At 35.2% G+C, this 16,185-nt stretch overlaps 1 protein-coding gene across 4 annotated transcripts in view; it reads left to right on the forward strand.

Moving 5' to 3' along the window:
• Positions 1 to 16,185, forward strand: part of HERC2 (HECT and RLD domain containing E3 ubiquitin protein ligase 2) — a 221,591-nt gene that overhangs the window by 91,894 nt on the left and 113,512 nt on the right. For all 4 annotated transcript variants that reach the window (XM_031959088.1, XM_031959089.1, XM_031959091.1 and 1 more), the window contains 6 exons: positions 5,058 to 5,228; positions 5,597 to 5,700; positions 7,071 to 7,221; positions 15,189 to 15,403; positions 15,754 to 15,886; positions 15,990 to 16,117. In XM_031959088.1, coding sequence (XP_031814948.1) covers positions 5,058 to 5,228; positions 5,597 to 5,700; positions 7,071 to 7,221; positions 15,189 to 15,403; positions 15,754 to 15,886; positions 15,990 to 16,117 — 902 coding nt within the window. The remainder of the gene's footprint in view (positions 1 to 5,057; positions 5,229 to 5,596; positions 5,701 to 7,070; positions 7,222 to 15,188; positions 15,404 to 15,753; positions 15,887 to 15,989; positions 16,118 to 16,185) is intronic.

The following is a 16,185-nucleotide window of genomic DNA, read 5'->3' on the forward strand; positions in this document are numbered from 1 at the left end:
AAGGCTGCAGCCCTATACTATCTTCCCGCTTAATTGGGTATTGGTGCCTATGAGGAAATACACTAGGATCCCTTAGTCTGATAAGGGCTGGAGTGGCATGCGTGGCTCTCCCAGGGATGCCCTGGTCCCACACGGAAGAGTCGATTTCCCCCCAGATTTCACAGGGAATGTGGGGAGGGCTGGAGAGGAGTGCACAGAGATTATCTGGAGGCCTCACCAGAGAGAATTGGGCTCCCAGTTTCATCATCAAGTCCCTACCCATCAAAGGGGTGGGACAGCAAGGGATAATTAAAAATGAATGTGGAAACAATAGGTCCCCGAACCGACAAGGCAAGGGGAGGGTTTCTAAGCAATGTCTAATTTTCCCTTCAATTCCTATTACCTTATGGGGGGAGGGACGAGTAGGACCCGAATGCTCCAGCAGAACGGAGAAAGAAGCCCCGGTGTCAAAGAGAAAAGAGACTGGCGTACCTCCTACGTCCAAGGTTACCCTAGGCTCGGCTTCAATGATGGAGGTAGGGGGTCCATGGCCAAGCCCAGGGCCCCATCAGTCCTGGCCTGGAGAGGCCTGGAGGGCGAGGCTGGAGGCCGTGGTTCTCCCCTTCTCCAGGCAGTCGCTCTTCTGGTGTCCTTCCCATTTGTACCTGGGGTAAGGGCCTGGCGGCTGGTTCCTCTGAGGGCAGTTTTTCGCCCAATGGCTGGGCTAATTGCACCTAAAGCACAAGCTTTGGGGACCCTTGGAAATGGCGACAGCCAGAGACTGGGCGTGTTCTCTGTTCCTTGCTCTGACTTTTCGGTCCTCCTCCCGATCCCTGTTATTAAATATCCCAAAGGCGATTTCCACTAATTGATTCATTGGAGTCTGGGGTCCTAGTTCCAATTTCTGCAGCTTCTGTCTGATATCTGGGGAAGACTGGCTAATAAAATGCATGCCAAGGACAGCAGTCCCCTCTAAAGAAGTGGGATCTAGGTTAGTATATTTCCTAATGGCTTCTACGAGGCGCCCCTGAAATAAAGCGGGATTCTCATCAGCTGCTTGGGTGATTTCTCTAAGCTTATGGTAATTCAATTGCTTTTTAATCCCCTTTTTCATACCCTCAATGAGGCAGGTTAGGAAATGATCCCCTTTTTCTCTATCCTCGCTCCCCTGCTGATAGTTCCACCTGGGGTCTGCAACAGGCACTGCTGCAGCCCCTGCTTGATATCTACCGGGGGAGGTGATGGCCAACTCGTCTCCAAACTTCTGGGCCAGGTCCCAGATCCTCCTTTTCTCCTCTATGGTACAACAAGTAGAGAGAAGGATGTTAACATCTCCCCAGGACAGATCGTACTGGAGAGTAACAGCTCTAAACCCCTCAGTAAACTTAGTGGGATCTTCAGAATATCTGCCGAGTTTCTCCTTAATCTGGGAAAGATCCAACATAGAAAAGGGCACCTGCACTCTAAGCGTTCCCCCCCCCCCCTTCCTAAGGGAAGGCCACTTCCCTTAGGGGGAAAAGATTAGAAGAGGTCCCCAAACCAGAGTCCTGAGCCACAGCTTTGATGTGGTCAGGCTCTGGGGGAGGAGTAGGAGGGTGAAGGCTTAGGGCCAGAGTGGCCGGAGGAGGTGGTAGAGGAGGAGAAGGTGAAGGAGGAGGAGGTGGGGGAGGAGGAGGTGGGAGGGAGCGGGAAGAGAAGGAAGTGCCTCTTCTCGCCCGAGAAGGGCTAAACAACACAGGAGCCTCGGGAGGGGAAGGAGGGATAGGTTGAGTAGTGTGGAATCCTGGGTCCTCCGTCTGGTAAGGAGGTGGCTTTGGAGGCGAATTTAGGAGCAACCTGCGGAGGGCCACAAGATGGGGCAAATGCTCTCTGCACCTCTAAAGAAGTAGGAAGGAGAGAGTCATTCAGAGGATCAGCTTCTTTCTCTATTTCTTCCACAACAGACTTAGCCAGCAATATCCTGCAAGTTAACAATGCTTTAGGATTCTGGGAAAGGGCCATGAAGGCCTGACCATAAGGAATTTCCATCCATCTTTCTTGTTTCTTGCAAAACAAGTCCAATTCTCTAATAGTGGTGAAATTGATAGAGCCATTAATTGGCCATGCCTCATGTTTGTCTAACTTATAGTGAGGCCAAACAGAATTACAGTAATAGACAAGCCTTTTCGATTTTAAGTCTTTTATACCAAATTTGTTCTTATTTCTCAAGAGATAGCCCAATCTTTAGGGATGGAGGAGAGAAATTGACCCATTTTTGCCACAAGCCCAAACAACTTTATGATTCTATAGCGTAACCTTTCTAGACATCTCAAGAAAGGTGTCAACGAAAGGCCCTCTTGTAAGAAGACAATTTGTCCAAAAAAACAAACAAACAAACAACAACAACAACAAAAAACCAGCATTTCGTCCCTACAACGTCTTGTAGGCCACTAATTTCCTCTTAATTGACTCCCTGAGTCTGTCAGCAGCTTAGGTTCTAACCCGGGGTAACCAGAGCTGCCCCCCCCCTTCCCCCCGCTATAGAAGAAATTATAATGGGCTTCTTAACCTCAGTTAAAAGAAATCCCTGTACGGGCCACCAAATGATGAGGTATGGATCGTGGCAGGAACACCAAGTTAGGGCGGGTTCGCAGAGAGAAACGCTACACAAAAGACTATGATAAGAAAAGGCACTTTATTAAAGAGAGAAAGACACTAAGATGTTCTCTTAGTGGGCAATATCAGAGAATTGCAAGCAGACATTTTCTCTAGCTTACTTATATACAGAAACAAAACAATTTGGGTTTTTGCATTCGAAAGGAACATACTTGGGATGGGTTTGCATCCAAAAGGTGCATAGGTTTTACATCTGAAAGGGACATACTTGGGATGGGTTTGCATCCAAAAAGGTGAGCATCTGAAAGGAACATTTTAATGCAGATGCTCTCCTGGGCGAGGCTGTATTGTCCCCATCAAACTGATGCTGAGCGAAATGAGTAGGACCAGGAGATCATTATATACTTAAACAACAATACATTATTATTATTATATACAATACATTATACATTATTACATGATGATCAATTCTGGTAGATGTGGCCCTCTTCAACAATGAGATGAACTAAATCAGTTCTAATAGAGCAGTAATGAATTAAAGCTACACCCAGCGAAAGAACTCTGGGAGATGACTATGAACCAATCCCTCTATTTTTGTCCACCTGCATTTTTGATTTCCTTCACAGGCTAATTGTACACTATTTCAAAGTCCGAGTCTTTTTATACAGCAAAATAACTGTATGGACATGAATATATATATGTTATATTTGATTTATACTTTGACATATTTAACATGTATTGGTCCATCCCCATCTGGGGAAAAGGGGTGGGGGGAAGGAGGGGAAAAGTTGGAATAAAATGTTTTGCAATTGTCAGTGCTGAATGTATATATCTTGTAAATTAAAAACTATATAATAAATAATAAATAAATAAAATTAAAGAAACAAACAAATAAATAGAAAGAAAGAAGAAAGAGAAAAGAATGCCAGTCTTAGAATCAGGGATTTCAGAATTCACAATGAAGAGGCATTTTTAGTGTTCACCGATTTCCCCTCCCCCCCCTTTGTTGATCTCATGAACTGCTTCTTTTATCATATCTATGTAAATGACTTGCAAATCTTCTTAGACAGAAACCCTTGACCATTGTTCTGAGTAATAGACCCTTACTGGATGTCTCATTTGCATCTCAAGTTTGTTCAAATTCAAATTAACTTTTTTGTCTTTCTAAAACCTATTTTTCCTTTTGATTCATTGTCAATACCTTTCAACTAGTCTGCTGTCTTTGAAATCTTAATATAAACAATGACACTTTTTTCCCTCCATACTTAGCATATCTAGTCAGTAGTAAATGGGTCTCCTCCATTCTGTCTCCATAGTCTCTTCATATCTGTTCCCTCCTCTTTATCTAATTGCTACTATATAAATGTGTATGCTCACTACTGACTTCTTAGGCAGACTTTCTTGTGTCCACTTTCATTTTCCCCCATATCTAAACTTCATTTTCTCAGTCTTGTTTTTTTTTTTTTTTTTTTTTTTAATCTATTCATTCATTCATTTATTTTTGCTGAGGCAATTGGGATTAAGTGACTTGCCCAGGGTCACACAGGAAGTGTTAAGTATCTGAGGTCAGATTTGTACATGGGTCCTCCTGACTTCAGGGCCGGTGCTCTATCCACTGCATCACCTGGCTGCCTCTTTAACCTTTGTTTTTGAAAACTTCAAATACCTCCTTCCTTGTCTGTGGAATAAAATTAAAATGGAAGACTCTCTATAGTCTTGTCACTTTTCTTTTCAACCTTATCATATACTATTTTCCATACTATTTTTTCTGTTCTGTTTTCTTCTTACCATGTTCTTACACATATCTATTTTCATGTTCTTTTAATTTTTGAACTTCCCTTGAAACTTACTTTGCTTGTATCTCTAACTCTGGGAAAGTTATCTAACCTCTCCAAGGCTCAGATTCTTCATCTGTAAAATAGGAAGAATTTTAGCATATAATCTACAGGTTTAGGGTGGGGATCAAATAAAATAATATATGTAAAACATTTTGCAAATCTTAAAGCTTTACATGAGAATTATTCTTATTACAAAATATATTATTTTGTATTATAATAGCATGTATGTTATTTAATTCAGAGGGCTCAGCACAAGCTTGAACTCGCAGAATTCTTTCACAAGATTTCTTGATCACCCTGATCAAGAAATATTTCAGATTTAAATGGCATGTCCTTTGCCAACATTTGGAAAGCTTGAATAGCTACTCAGTTGACTTTGATTAGGTATTAACAGAATAGAAATTATTTTTTTTCTCTTTGTACTAAGTAAGGTTGAGGAAATTTAAATTTATTTTATAAATAAGAAGGAATTTGTGTGTGTTCTATTTTCATTTTCATAACAGTTTTGGGGAAGTTAGCACTGCTGCATTCTCCAACTTTTTAAAATTATTTTCCAGGTGAAAGTTTGTTGACCTTTTTCTAGATTGTATATCTTAGCAACGAATTATTTCATCTGATATTTTTCCTTTCTTATACCCTGTTCAGGATCATTTTTTACAGGTCAGAATAGTAGAAATAATGAGGAAGTGACGCTCATACGTAAAGCTGATCTGGAGAATCACAATAAAGATGGAGGCTTCTGGACTGTGATTGACGGGAAAGTGTATGATATAAAAGACTTTCAGACACAGTCTTTAACAGGCAATAGCATTCTTGGTAAGATTTAATTTTTGACTTCATGATTTAGAAATTGTACTGTTGTCATTTCATAGAAAATATTTAGATTATCTAATTTATAGATCATCTAGAATACTTTGATGTATTCATGGCTTCAGAGTATTCATGCAGTGCCAACCAAATTGGAGCCAAGCAACAACTCTTTCTCATTGTCAATCATTCATTTATTCTTGAGGAAGAGACTTTAGATACTTGATATCCCCTAATTTTAGGAGGTTGATAAATATCTCTGTCTTATACTCCTCTTTATAATAAGGCTAGAATCCAAGAAGTTAAGTTGGGACTGTAAACATTTTTGAAGTAGTATACCTTTTTTATAATTTTTTTTTCTTTTTTTAAAATTATAGCTCAGTTTGCAGGTGATGACCCGGTGGTTGCTTTGGAAGCTGCTTTACAGTTTGAGGACACAAGGGATTCAATGCATGCATTTTGTGTTGGCCAGTATATGGAGGTAAAATTTGAGTTGAGTAAATATCACAATTGAATCTCTTTTAGAAGAAATTTGCTATTAGTTTTGTAATGTATGATTTTCATGACAGATTGACATCTAATAGGTAAAACATGAAATAACTATTATCAATAGTAATTTAACATGTTTCATATGTAAGCTTGTAATCTTTAAGACAGCGTAAAATATAATAGTGTGCTATAGCTTTTAAATTGTTGTTAAAATGATACTTGGCAGAGATGGAGTTTTTTTTTTTTAAATGCAGTTTTTATGCCTTTTTGCTTAGATGTGTTTTTAAGTTATATCAACAATTGGAGCCAAGTCAATATTGAATTAGTTCAAGAATGAAAAGATATGTTCCTGTTTATATGGTAGACTACACTAACTCATTGTAGTTCAGCATAGTATTTTTGCTATAATTGATATAACCAAGGGTATTAAGAATTATTTAGTCATTGCTTTTAAAAGTTTTTTTGTTTTGGAATTACTTTATAATTTGAAATAGCAAAAAAATGCATTATATGCCATAACAGTTAAGTTAATTAAAGCAATGTTCCTCTATAGTGGATAATTATTCTGGATGTGAAATTGCTAAGTTATTTCCTGTAGAAAATTTTTATGAAGTTAATGAATATTTATACTGCATTTTATCTTTACTTAAAGACCTTTTTAATAAAACAGGAATGCAAAAATTATCATTTTTGTGGCATACTGCAAGAAAGACTGTATTATATAATTAGCAAATGAGTAAAGTTTAGTTTTTCTGTTCTTTTGACAGTGAACTTTGAACCTGATTAATATTTGACTCTTTTATTTAGAAAGAGCTCCATTTTTAGTAGAGCAGAAACTCCTTATCCACTTGATGGTTTTGGCCACAGTCAACGGAGTATTCAATTATATAGTTCTGTTGCTTTCCCCAGGGTTGCTTCTGAATCTAACCATTTTATACAAGGTATATGCTGAAGAACTAGGTACTTTGGATCTTGGAACTTTCTATTTCTTGATTTTTAGATTTTTAATTTAACTATCTTTAGATTCACTTTTAATGTATAATAAAAATGGGTATTTGTATGCTCACTACTGCCTTCTGGGGCAGACTTTCTTATTAAATAAAGGAAATAAATATTCTATCAAATTAAGGTGCTTAGAATTTTTAAGTTCTAAAATACAAAATAATTAAATTTTACCATTGTAACACACAATTATTGTTAGAAAGCCATTTTCTCCACAAACATCCAGGTTGAGTTTTTAGATGTCTTTTTTTTTTTTTTTTTTAATGTAAATTGGATTTTCTTTCTTGTTTATTATTTTAAATTAAATTTATATTCATAAGTTGATGATGGGTTTGTTTGTTTGTTTGTTTTTTGAACTAGCCTGACCAGGAAGTGATTACAACGCCAGACCTTACCAGTCTCTCTTCACCTCTCATAGATCCAGAAAGAAATCTGGGTCTCCTCCTTGGACTTCATGCTTCCTATTTAGCAATGAGCACACCACTATCTCCTGTGGAGATTGAATGTGCCAGTAAGAAAAAAATTTTCTTCCTTTGAATTAAATATTAATCAGTATATTAAATTGGCCTTCATATCAGTTTGTCATTAAGTAGTATTATAAAAGAGGAAATATTGTTGTTAATTAGTAAAAATAGTGATTAAATCACTCTTACATTTAGGAAGATAAACACTATGCAAATTTAAATTTGAAGTGGTACCAGAGTGATAAACATTAGGATACAATTAGGAATAAATCAAGTATATTAAATATGATTACATTATTTAATGACTTGTAATTGGCCTACCTTGCAAACTCTTAAAGAGTGTCTGCTTTTAAGTGTGCCAAAATTGGCATATCCCTGTTCCAATTTTATATATTTTGTGAAGATCTCAAGGCAAAACTATGTATATAATAGTGATATCTATGTAGTTTAAAATAACCCTCACTTCTCCCCATTTTGTCACTAACTTGCTGCATCAAATGATGTTACTTAAACTCTTATTTTAATGATAGTTTTGCATGTATTAATGTTCATTTATAGTCAGTTATCAGTTTTTGTATTATTATTTCTTCTGATTGATATGAGTTAAAATAATGTGGAATAGATGATCCTAAAAATAAGTTTGCCTTTCTTTAACTATTTTAAGTTTTTTATCTATGAAGAAATGATAATTGACTTCTCCTACCAAAGTACTGTTAATTGAAAGTAAGCATAGCATTCCCTTAGCATATTACAGATGAGTGGTCTTGTGAATATATTGTAAAGGGTTCTTTTATGGACTTGTCTGTTAACTCTTTTTCTGTATGCACTTAAGAATTAATTTTCATGTCTTTCAAAATGGCAGATATTTTGACATTCCTGTGTTGTGATTTGATTCCATTTCTTCCTATTTTTCCTCTAAGTCCTTATCATAAACACCAATGCCTTTACCTCTAAGTACTTTCTAAAGCTATTTACCTTTGTTCAGGCTTTATTTATTTATTTATTTTATCTCTCCGTAGATGCTGTTCTAATTCTTCTCTCCTTTGTTTAGTCCTCTCATACTTTTCTCCCCTCACCTCCTTTCAGTTAATCTACTTGTGTCCCATATTACTGAGAAAATTAAGACAATTTATTCTGAGGTCACTTTCCCTCTCTTTGCCAGGAATTACCTATTGACATATGCCCTTGGTCTAATTCCCTTTTGGTTTCTTCAGTGGATTGACCCTCTTTTTTCTCCTCATATTCATTCTTTCCATGTCTATTTGTTCCTTTCCAGTTGCTTTCAGACGTACCCATCTCTACATCCTTTTAGACCTTGCCATCTATCTTAAAGCTGTCATCCTGTTTCTCTTGCCTTTCTCAACCAAACTCCTAGAAATTGCTGTTTATAATTGTAGCTTCCATTTCCTCTCCTCTCCCCAAACTTTTGAAGTCTTCTAACTTCAATACTTAACTGAAAATATTCTTTCTAAAGCACTAGTGATTTCTTAATTGCCAGATATGATTATTATTTTTTTTATTCCTTATACTTCTAGATGTCTTTTTTGTATTCATTATTTTTAATCATATACTCTCCTGGATTCTCTCTTCTTTTTTCCTTATATATCTAACTCCTCAGTCTTTTTTGCTCACTCTTGATCCATATTATATTCCCTAACTAGGTATAGCCTAACAATTTGTTCTAAGTCCTTTTCTCTCTCTACATTCTCTTGAAAATGTCTTTAACATTCATGGCTTTAATTATCATCTCGGTGCAAGAGATGACTTTCAGATCTATATATCCAGCTCAAATGTGTGCCTGAACTACAGTCTCGCATCACCAACTAACGATTGGACTTTTCAAATTACACATTTTTTTAATTCAGTATTTCCTTTATCTTTTCTTCCTAACCCTTGCCTCTATGGAACTTTCCATTTCTATTGAACCTCTCCACCTTTTATATAGTTTGCTAGGTTCTAATTTTGTTTTTATTTTCTTCTCTTTACAAGTTTTCAAATTTTTGCTCTCTGCCTCCATATCTTTGCATACAAATCATCTTTTTTTTTTTTTAATTCATACAACCATCAACTTACTTCAGGCCCTCATCACCCCTCACCTAGACCATTGTAACAATTTCATAATGATTTATCCACTTGTCTGCTAAACTAATTCTTTATAAGATTAGTTTGACCATATCATTCCCTTGCACAATAAATTCCAGTAGCTCCCTTTTGACTCCAGAATAAAATTGTCTTTTAAACCCCTTTGCAGTGTGTCACCAGCTTTTCTTTCTAAAAAGAAAAAGAGGCTTATTTTTATATTGGTCTCCTTTCTGTACTTTATGATCCAAGAAAACTGTCCTTTCTCTGTAATGCAATCCGTGTAATTTGAATTTAGAAGTTTTTTTTGTTGCATTGGCCGCTGAAGGGATAAAGTGCAGTTTTTAATGTGAATATTGCCTTTTTTTAAAGCTCTTCCAGTGGTGATGAAGAGTGTAAACTGAACCTGAATGTATTAATTAGTTCGTTTAACCCAGTGCACACATTTTCTGTTTTGATTTCAGTTGCAGTCCTTTCTCTTAAATTGCTTATAATCTATAAGGTAGAATAAGTCATTTTGTCAGATGTAATAAAAAGTTAAGTGTGGATGTAACTAAGAAGGGTAAAAAGATATGATATATGAGAGTCTAAAATATTAGTAATGATTTTTGTCTAAGATTTCCAAGGTTGGTTTCTTAGAAGAGATGGCTTTTGAATAGGATCTTGATGAATCTTGATGAATTTTTGAATTTGGTGATGTAGGGGGTTGAAGATTTCAGTTATATAGAGGATAGGATGAGCAGTGGAGATAGCGTGAGCTAAGATGTGTTCAGAGATTAATCATTAGAGTACATGAGGTGTGGATAGTTTTATACAAACCCAAAGTTAGGTAGGAGATTGATTTTGGGGAATTTTGAATAAAAATCACTACTTATAACCATGTACATGCCAACTTTTTTAGACAGTGTGAAAGATACAATCTGTAGATAGATGGTGTTCTTGTTCCCACAGAGCTTACAGGGTGATTTTTTTGGGGGATACAGTACATATATTAATAAGTTAAATATAAAATATTGGGAAAATTCACTGGAGAGATACAAAACAGATTTGAATTGGACTTTAAAAGTGGCTAGGGATTCAGCAGTTGAATTGGCAAATGGAAAATATTTTAGAGCTAAGGAAGGGTGCCAATAAATGCATGGAAATGAGAGAATAAGAATAATGTAGATTTAGTAAGAGAAACTTTCATGGAGAAGATGGAAGTTGATTAGGCCTTGAAGGATAGATAAGATTTGGACAAGTTAAGGAGAAGAGAATCAGGATGTTGGTGTAATAGTGTGGAGTAGAGGGCTGTAGGAAATAAGATGCAATAGATAGAAGGGGTCAGGTGAAATAAATAAGTCTTTGCAAGCCAACCTGGGATTTATATTTTGGTCAAGATAATAGAATAATCCTTTTCTCCTCTCTGCAACAATCTAAAAAATTTTAAAATAAAGGAATTACTTGTTGGTCAAATTTAGAATATTTACAACTGAATTCATAATAGAAGGTAGAATCTCTGTTCAAGTAAAAAACTTCTTATATTAAAAGGAAGGAAACATTTACTGTGGCCTTCAAATTGCCAGATTGAATGTTTTACAAAGATGTCATTTGATTATCCTAGCAATCCTGAGAAGTAGTGTTCTTTTGATTTCTGTTTTACAGTTCAGTAAACTGATATAGAAATGGAAATGTAAGTAATTTATCCAGGGACAGTGTGTGCCCCCTAAGTATGTGGGGGTCAGATTTGAATTTAGGTCTTCTGGACTTCAGGCTCAGCACTTTATCCAGGGTTCTGCCTAGCTGCTTTAAAACTTTTGGACTTCTACCTTTAAATGGAATCCTTACACTAGATAGAGTTAGCAGAATAAATATAGAGGTTTATGACTTGAGGGTCAGACTCCTGAGATCTGTGATTGTTCACTCTATTAGGAGTGATAAAGCTTAAACCCCATCTGACCCCACAAAGGGCAGCAGACTGCACAGCCAAGTCAGCAATGGATTCTGCTGAAGTCATGGGCAGAGAGCCTGCATTTAGAGCCTCAGCCAAAAGAGCCTTGAGCCTGAAGGAGAAGAAATTCAAAACCGAGGTCTAAATTTTCCTAAATGTGAAACAATTTTTTTTTAAAACAGAAGAATATCCTTTAGATAGGAAAGATAGGTAATTGAAACTGTACAAGTTATTCTATATTTCTGAAGTAATTGAGAGAATCCAGTAGGATATTCCATAGAGCAAAAGAAATAAAACTTCAACCCAAAGTAAAATCCTGCAAACTTAAACCTAATTGTTACTCCAGAAAGATGGATATTTAATTTCTGAAGAAACAAGCAAACAAAAATAATAAAGCAAAACCTAGGGGGTGAATAGATTATTTGGTTTGTAAATCTCTCAACACAGACATAAAAAGCTTAAATATGTTCAGTTATCAATAAGATTATAATGAAATCAGTTCTCCTGTTTATAGATTATTGTTTATGTAAAAAAAAAAAAAAGTTTGTACTGTGGGTTTAAGGAAGGAACAGGGAAGGGTCATCAAAAAACAAAAAGTACCTAAGGGGAACTTAAAGAATTAGGAAAAGGAAGATTGAAGAGTTGAATTAATACTTTATAAACCTCCTAGTTAGTATCTTTTGTGGGAGAATATAACAGTGGAAAGTTGCATGACTAGGGAAAAGTAGAGAATATAAGGAGAAAAAGTGGAGGGATGATGTTTCCCAACTAAATCCACATAGTGAAGCATTAATAATTATTTGAGTCTTTTAACATGATGGGACAGGAAAGGCAAGGAGGGGAATATTGTGGGAGGAAATGGATAAAAATAAAGGAATAGAGGGACCGGGACAGGGAATAGAGCCAGTGGAAGTGAATTTGAAGGAATCTTGGACTCTAGAAAGGGAAATGAAATAGTGCCACTAAAAGACATTGTCATGGGAGAGAAACTGCATTGAAAGACTGATCTCTTTTAGCTGGTTTCTTCAGAGGCATACAGATGAATAATATATACTTTAGAAGGAAACCACTTTATTTGAAAAAAGGCTTACCTTCCCTGGACAACATCCCACCTCAGAAAAAGGGATATATGAGTCTCCAAGGGACAGCCACTAATCAGTGTGTTAGAGATGTAGAACTAGAGAGAGAGCCCTATATGTAACTCGGAGACTGATTATCATTGTAAGACCAGGTGACGGAACTGGATCTCATGACATAAATTATTTTAACCATGGATTATTATTTCTTTTGTGAGAGAAATTAGAGAGGCTAAAGTAAGATTGACAAACCCATTGCCATAGAAATGGACTAGAAAGGAATCTCATGTGGTGCTTCTGAAGCATTTTTCTCATGTAAGACACAGAAACAAGAAGGAAGGAATAAGTAAGGGTATAATCCTTGTAGAAGAAAATACAATTCAGAATAAGCTGGAAAGAAAAAAAAGAATAAAAATGACAAAAAAATTGGAAAAGATCAAAGGAAAATAAAGTTTACTTAGAAGTTGGAGGGAAGGTAGAGAGGAAAGATTTTGAAATACTATTAAAGATTGGGGAGAAACATATAAGATAAAGGAGTTAATTTAAGTAAATTAAAAGAACAGGAGAGGTAGATAAATAGGGTGTGGTTGGAGGTAGAGGGGAAAGAATCTGTAAGAATAGAGTACTATCAAAGTGTAATGTAAGCAAAATGTATTATAGGTACATGGCTTAAAAATTAATCTAAAAAAATGTCACAGAAGAAGAGTTAGACTTACTTTAAATGTGAATAGATTCAACAATCATTGAAATAAGACAGTGGCAGAATGCATAAGAAAATCTGTTAATCTGTTATATTAAAGAAACTTGTACAAAGTAGACATTTATAGAATGAAAAAAGGCTGAAGCAATATTTACTCATCATATGATTCTACTAAAGAAGGATCTGAAGGAATTGTGCTATCAGATGAGCAAGGAAATCGTATGCACCCCATGACATAGCATCTAAATTTATATAAAAAAAAGTAACCTGAATTATCCCCCCCCCCAAAAAAAATAGTTACACAATAATAATAAGGTCCTTTTCTCACAACTGGAGGAAATTTTGCAGAATGATAAACTTATAGTTTATATATATGTGGTGTGTGAGTGTATGTATGTGTGTGTGTGTGGTTTATATATGAAACTTGGAGAATTTAGAAATGAAAGAGTTAAGTTTTTTTCTGAATGGGATCATTAAAAGAATGGACATAGTAATTTCTCAGCAGCACATGTTATACATTTATCTTTTTTCCTTATACCCTTTTTTGCAGTTTAGAAAAAAAATTTATTTTTGTTTTGAGCTTAAAAATGACCAAATGTACATTTTAGTATACAAGTAAAAGAGAAAAGGATTATATATGAAACTACAAATCTCCATTATTCATAGCTTGATTTTTATTATTTTTTTACATAATTTTGTTATTTCCCCTCCAAATTACATAAAAAACCCTTAGTTTTACTTTTTAAAACATAATAAATTGAACATATAACTTTCAGAGCCATCCCCCCATCTATGTTGCCTTCTGTCTTTTTCTTTGCATTTTTTGTTTGTTTTGTTTTGTTTTGTTTTTGCTGAGATAATTGAGGTTAAGTGACTTGCCCAGGGTCACGCAGCTAGGAACAGTTAAGTGTCTGAGGTCAAATTTGCACTCCGGTTCTCTTGACTTCAGAGCTGGTACTCTATCCACTCCACCTAGCTGCCTCTTTTTCTTTGCATTTAAAAAAAAATGCTTAAGGGGCCCTCTTTTTTTCATCAAATTTCTATATAGATTAAAAAGCTGATTGGAAACATGACTTCTTTATTTGTCTTAAAGGTATTGGTAACATTTTTAATAAGAATTATAGCTCCATTAGCTTATTCATAAATTTTGATCTTAAAAATTGCTTTTAGTTAGACAGCAATCATCTCTTCATGCTAATTATCAGTCTACCAACAAACATTTATTAGCTTTACCTTTATGCCAAATTAGGCATAGTGCTAGGGAGGCAAAGATGTAAGTGAAACAGGACTTGCCCTCCCAGATTTTATGTAAGTATATCTAAGGTATATATACATAATAGCTGGGCATTTCCCATAATATCCAAGTGGGAGAATCACATTGAATCACTTGAACTCACAATATCAGTATAGTAAGCTACCATCATATTGATTTAGGAGGAGTAAACCATCCTAAGTCATAAACAACAGGTCAAAGCTTCCATGCAGATCAGCAATTAGATATGGGGCCTAATTGCAATGTAAATTTTCTTCAGTGTATAAGCAGGGAGGTACTAGCTTCTGGGATACCTGGAAAAGTTTTCTACAGAAGGTTGTGGTTGAGCAGAAACTTGAAAGAAACAAAGGGTTCTATATATAATTTTATTATATTTTCCTTTTTTCTACTCTGCAGTCCAACCATTCTTTCTTGCTCAGATTACTAATACAGAGCTTTTGGATGAGAATGTCTTCAGTATTGACTCTAAATTGAAAATGGATCTCTTGTTAAAGATGAAATTTATTTAAAATAAAATCTTAGAACAATCAGGTAGGAATAGGTTTGATGAATTAACAGAAATGGAATACTTAAAGAGCTTTCCATTCCCTGTCTTAGTCACTTGCCTTTGTTCTGGTTGTCTCCCATGTCTGAAATATATTGCTCTTATTTTTTCCTTTAACATTCCTAGATTCTTTTGAAATTCACCTCAAGCACTTACTTCTACCTAAAGCCTTCCTGATTTCTCTGCAGTTTACATTTTAATGGACTGAAAGTTAAAGTGGTTGAGCAGTTTGCTTTAGAATAAATAGTTAATAAAAACTGGGATTTGAGGCCAGGTCTTCTGATTTCAATTCTAATACTTTTCAGACTATTCCCCAATGCTAAATATTCTGGCTATCCTCCCTCCAGTAAAAAATATTATTGCTTACCCAGTATGTTTACATTTTCTCTTAAAAAATTTTTATATTTCCCAGAATGGCTTAAGTCATCCATATTCTCTGGAGGATTGCAAACCAGTCAGATACATTATAGTTACAATGAAGAGAAAGATGAAGACCACTGCAGTTCTCCTGGAAATACTACTCCAAACAAATCCAAACTCTATTCCCATAGATTGACTTTGAGTGATCATTCCCAACCATTTTTGCAAGCCATTGCAGATAATAACATTCAGGATCATACCGTGAAGGTAATATTTCCTCATGATTAGTATTCTAGTTAATTGAGAAAAGTGATTAATGGTACTTACATCAATCATTTATTAATATTTAGTTTTATTTTGTTGTACCACAGGCCCTTTTCAGTCATTGATTTCTATATATTCTGTTTTGGCCTCATTTAAGTAATTAATTTATTTTTCTTTTTAATGAAATGAGAGAGAAGAATTTTTTGGTAATGAATTTGCTTTCATATTCAAGTAAAATTTCTGAGTATTTCAAATGTCTGTCAGCAGTGTGCATATTAGAGTTTGTGAAATATTTGATGTTATATAATTTCATAGTGCCTATTAAGAATTTGTTTGATTGTTTCTATTTTCAGGATTTTTTATGTCAGATAGAAAGGTATTGCAAGCAATGCCATTTGACCACACCGATAACATTTCCTCCTGAACATCCTGTGGAAGAAGTGGGACGTTTACTCTTATGTTGTCTTCTAAAGCATGAAGATTTAGGTATTAATATTTTTGTCTTAAACATACTACAAATATATTCTTGACTAACCTTACTTTTATGCTAACAGGACAAGTTAAATTTTTTTTTTAATGCCTTGTATAGGTCATGTGGCCTTATCTTTAGTTCACCCAGTTACACTTGGTGTTGACCAAGTCAAACACAGAACGTTGCCTAAGTCTGTAGTGGATGTTTGTAGAGTCGTCTACCAGGCAAAATGCTCACTAATAAAGGTAAATGTTTAGGCCAAATGATTTAGTATCAATGATTATATGTTTCTTCTATACCTTTTGGTATTATG

Source organism: Sarcophilus harrisii, chromosome 3 (genome assembly GCF_902635505.1).
Source record: "Sarcophilus harrisii chromosome 3, mSarHar1.11, whole genome shotgun sequence".
Lineage (NCBI taxonomy): Eukaryota > Metazoa > Chordata > Mammalia > Dasyuromorphia > Dasyuridae > Sarcophilus > Sarcophilus harrisii.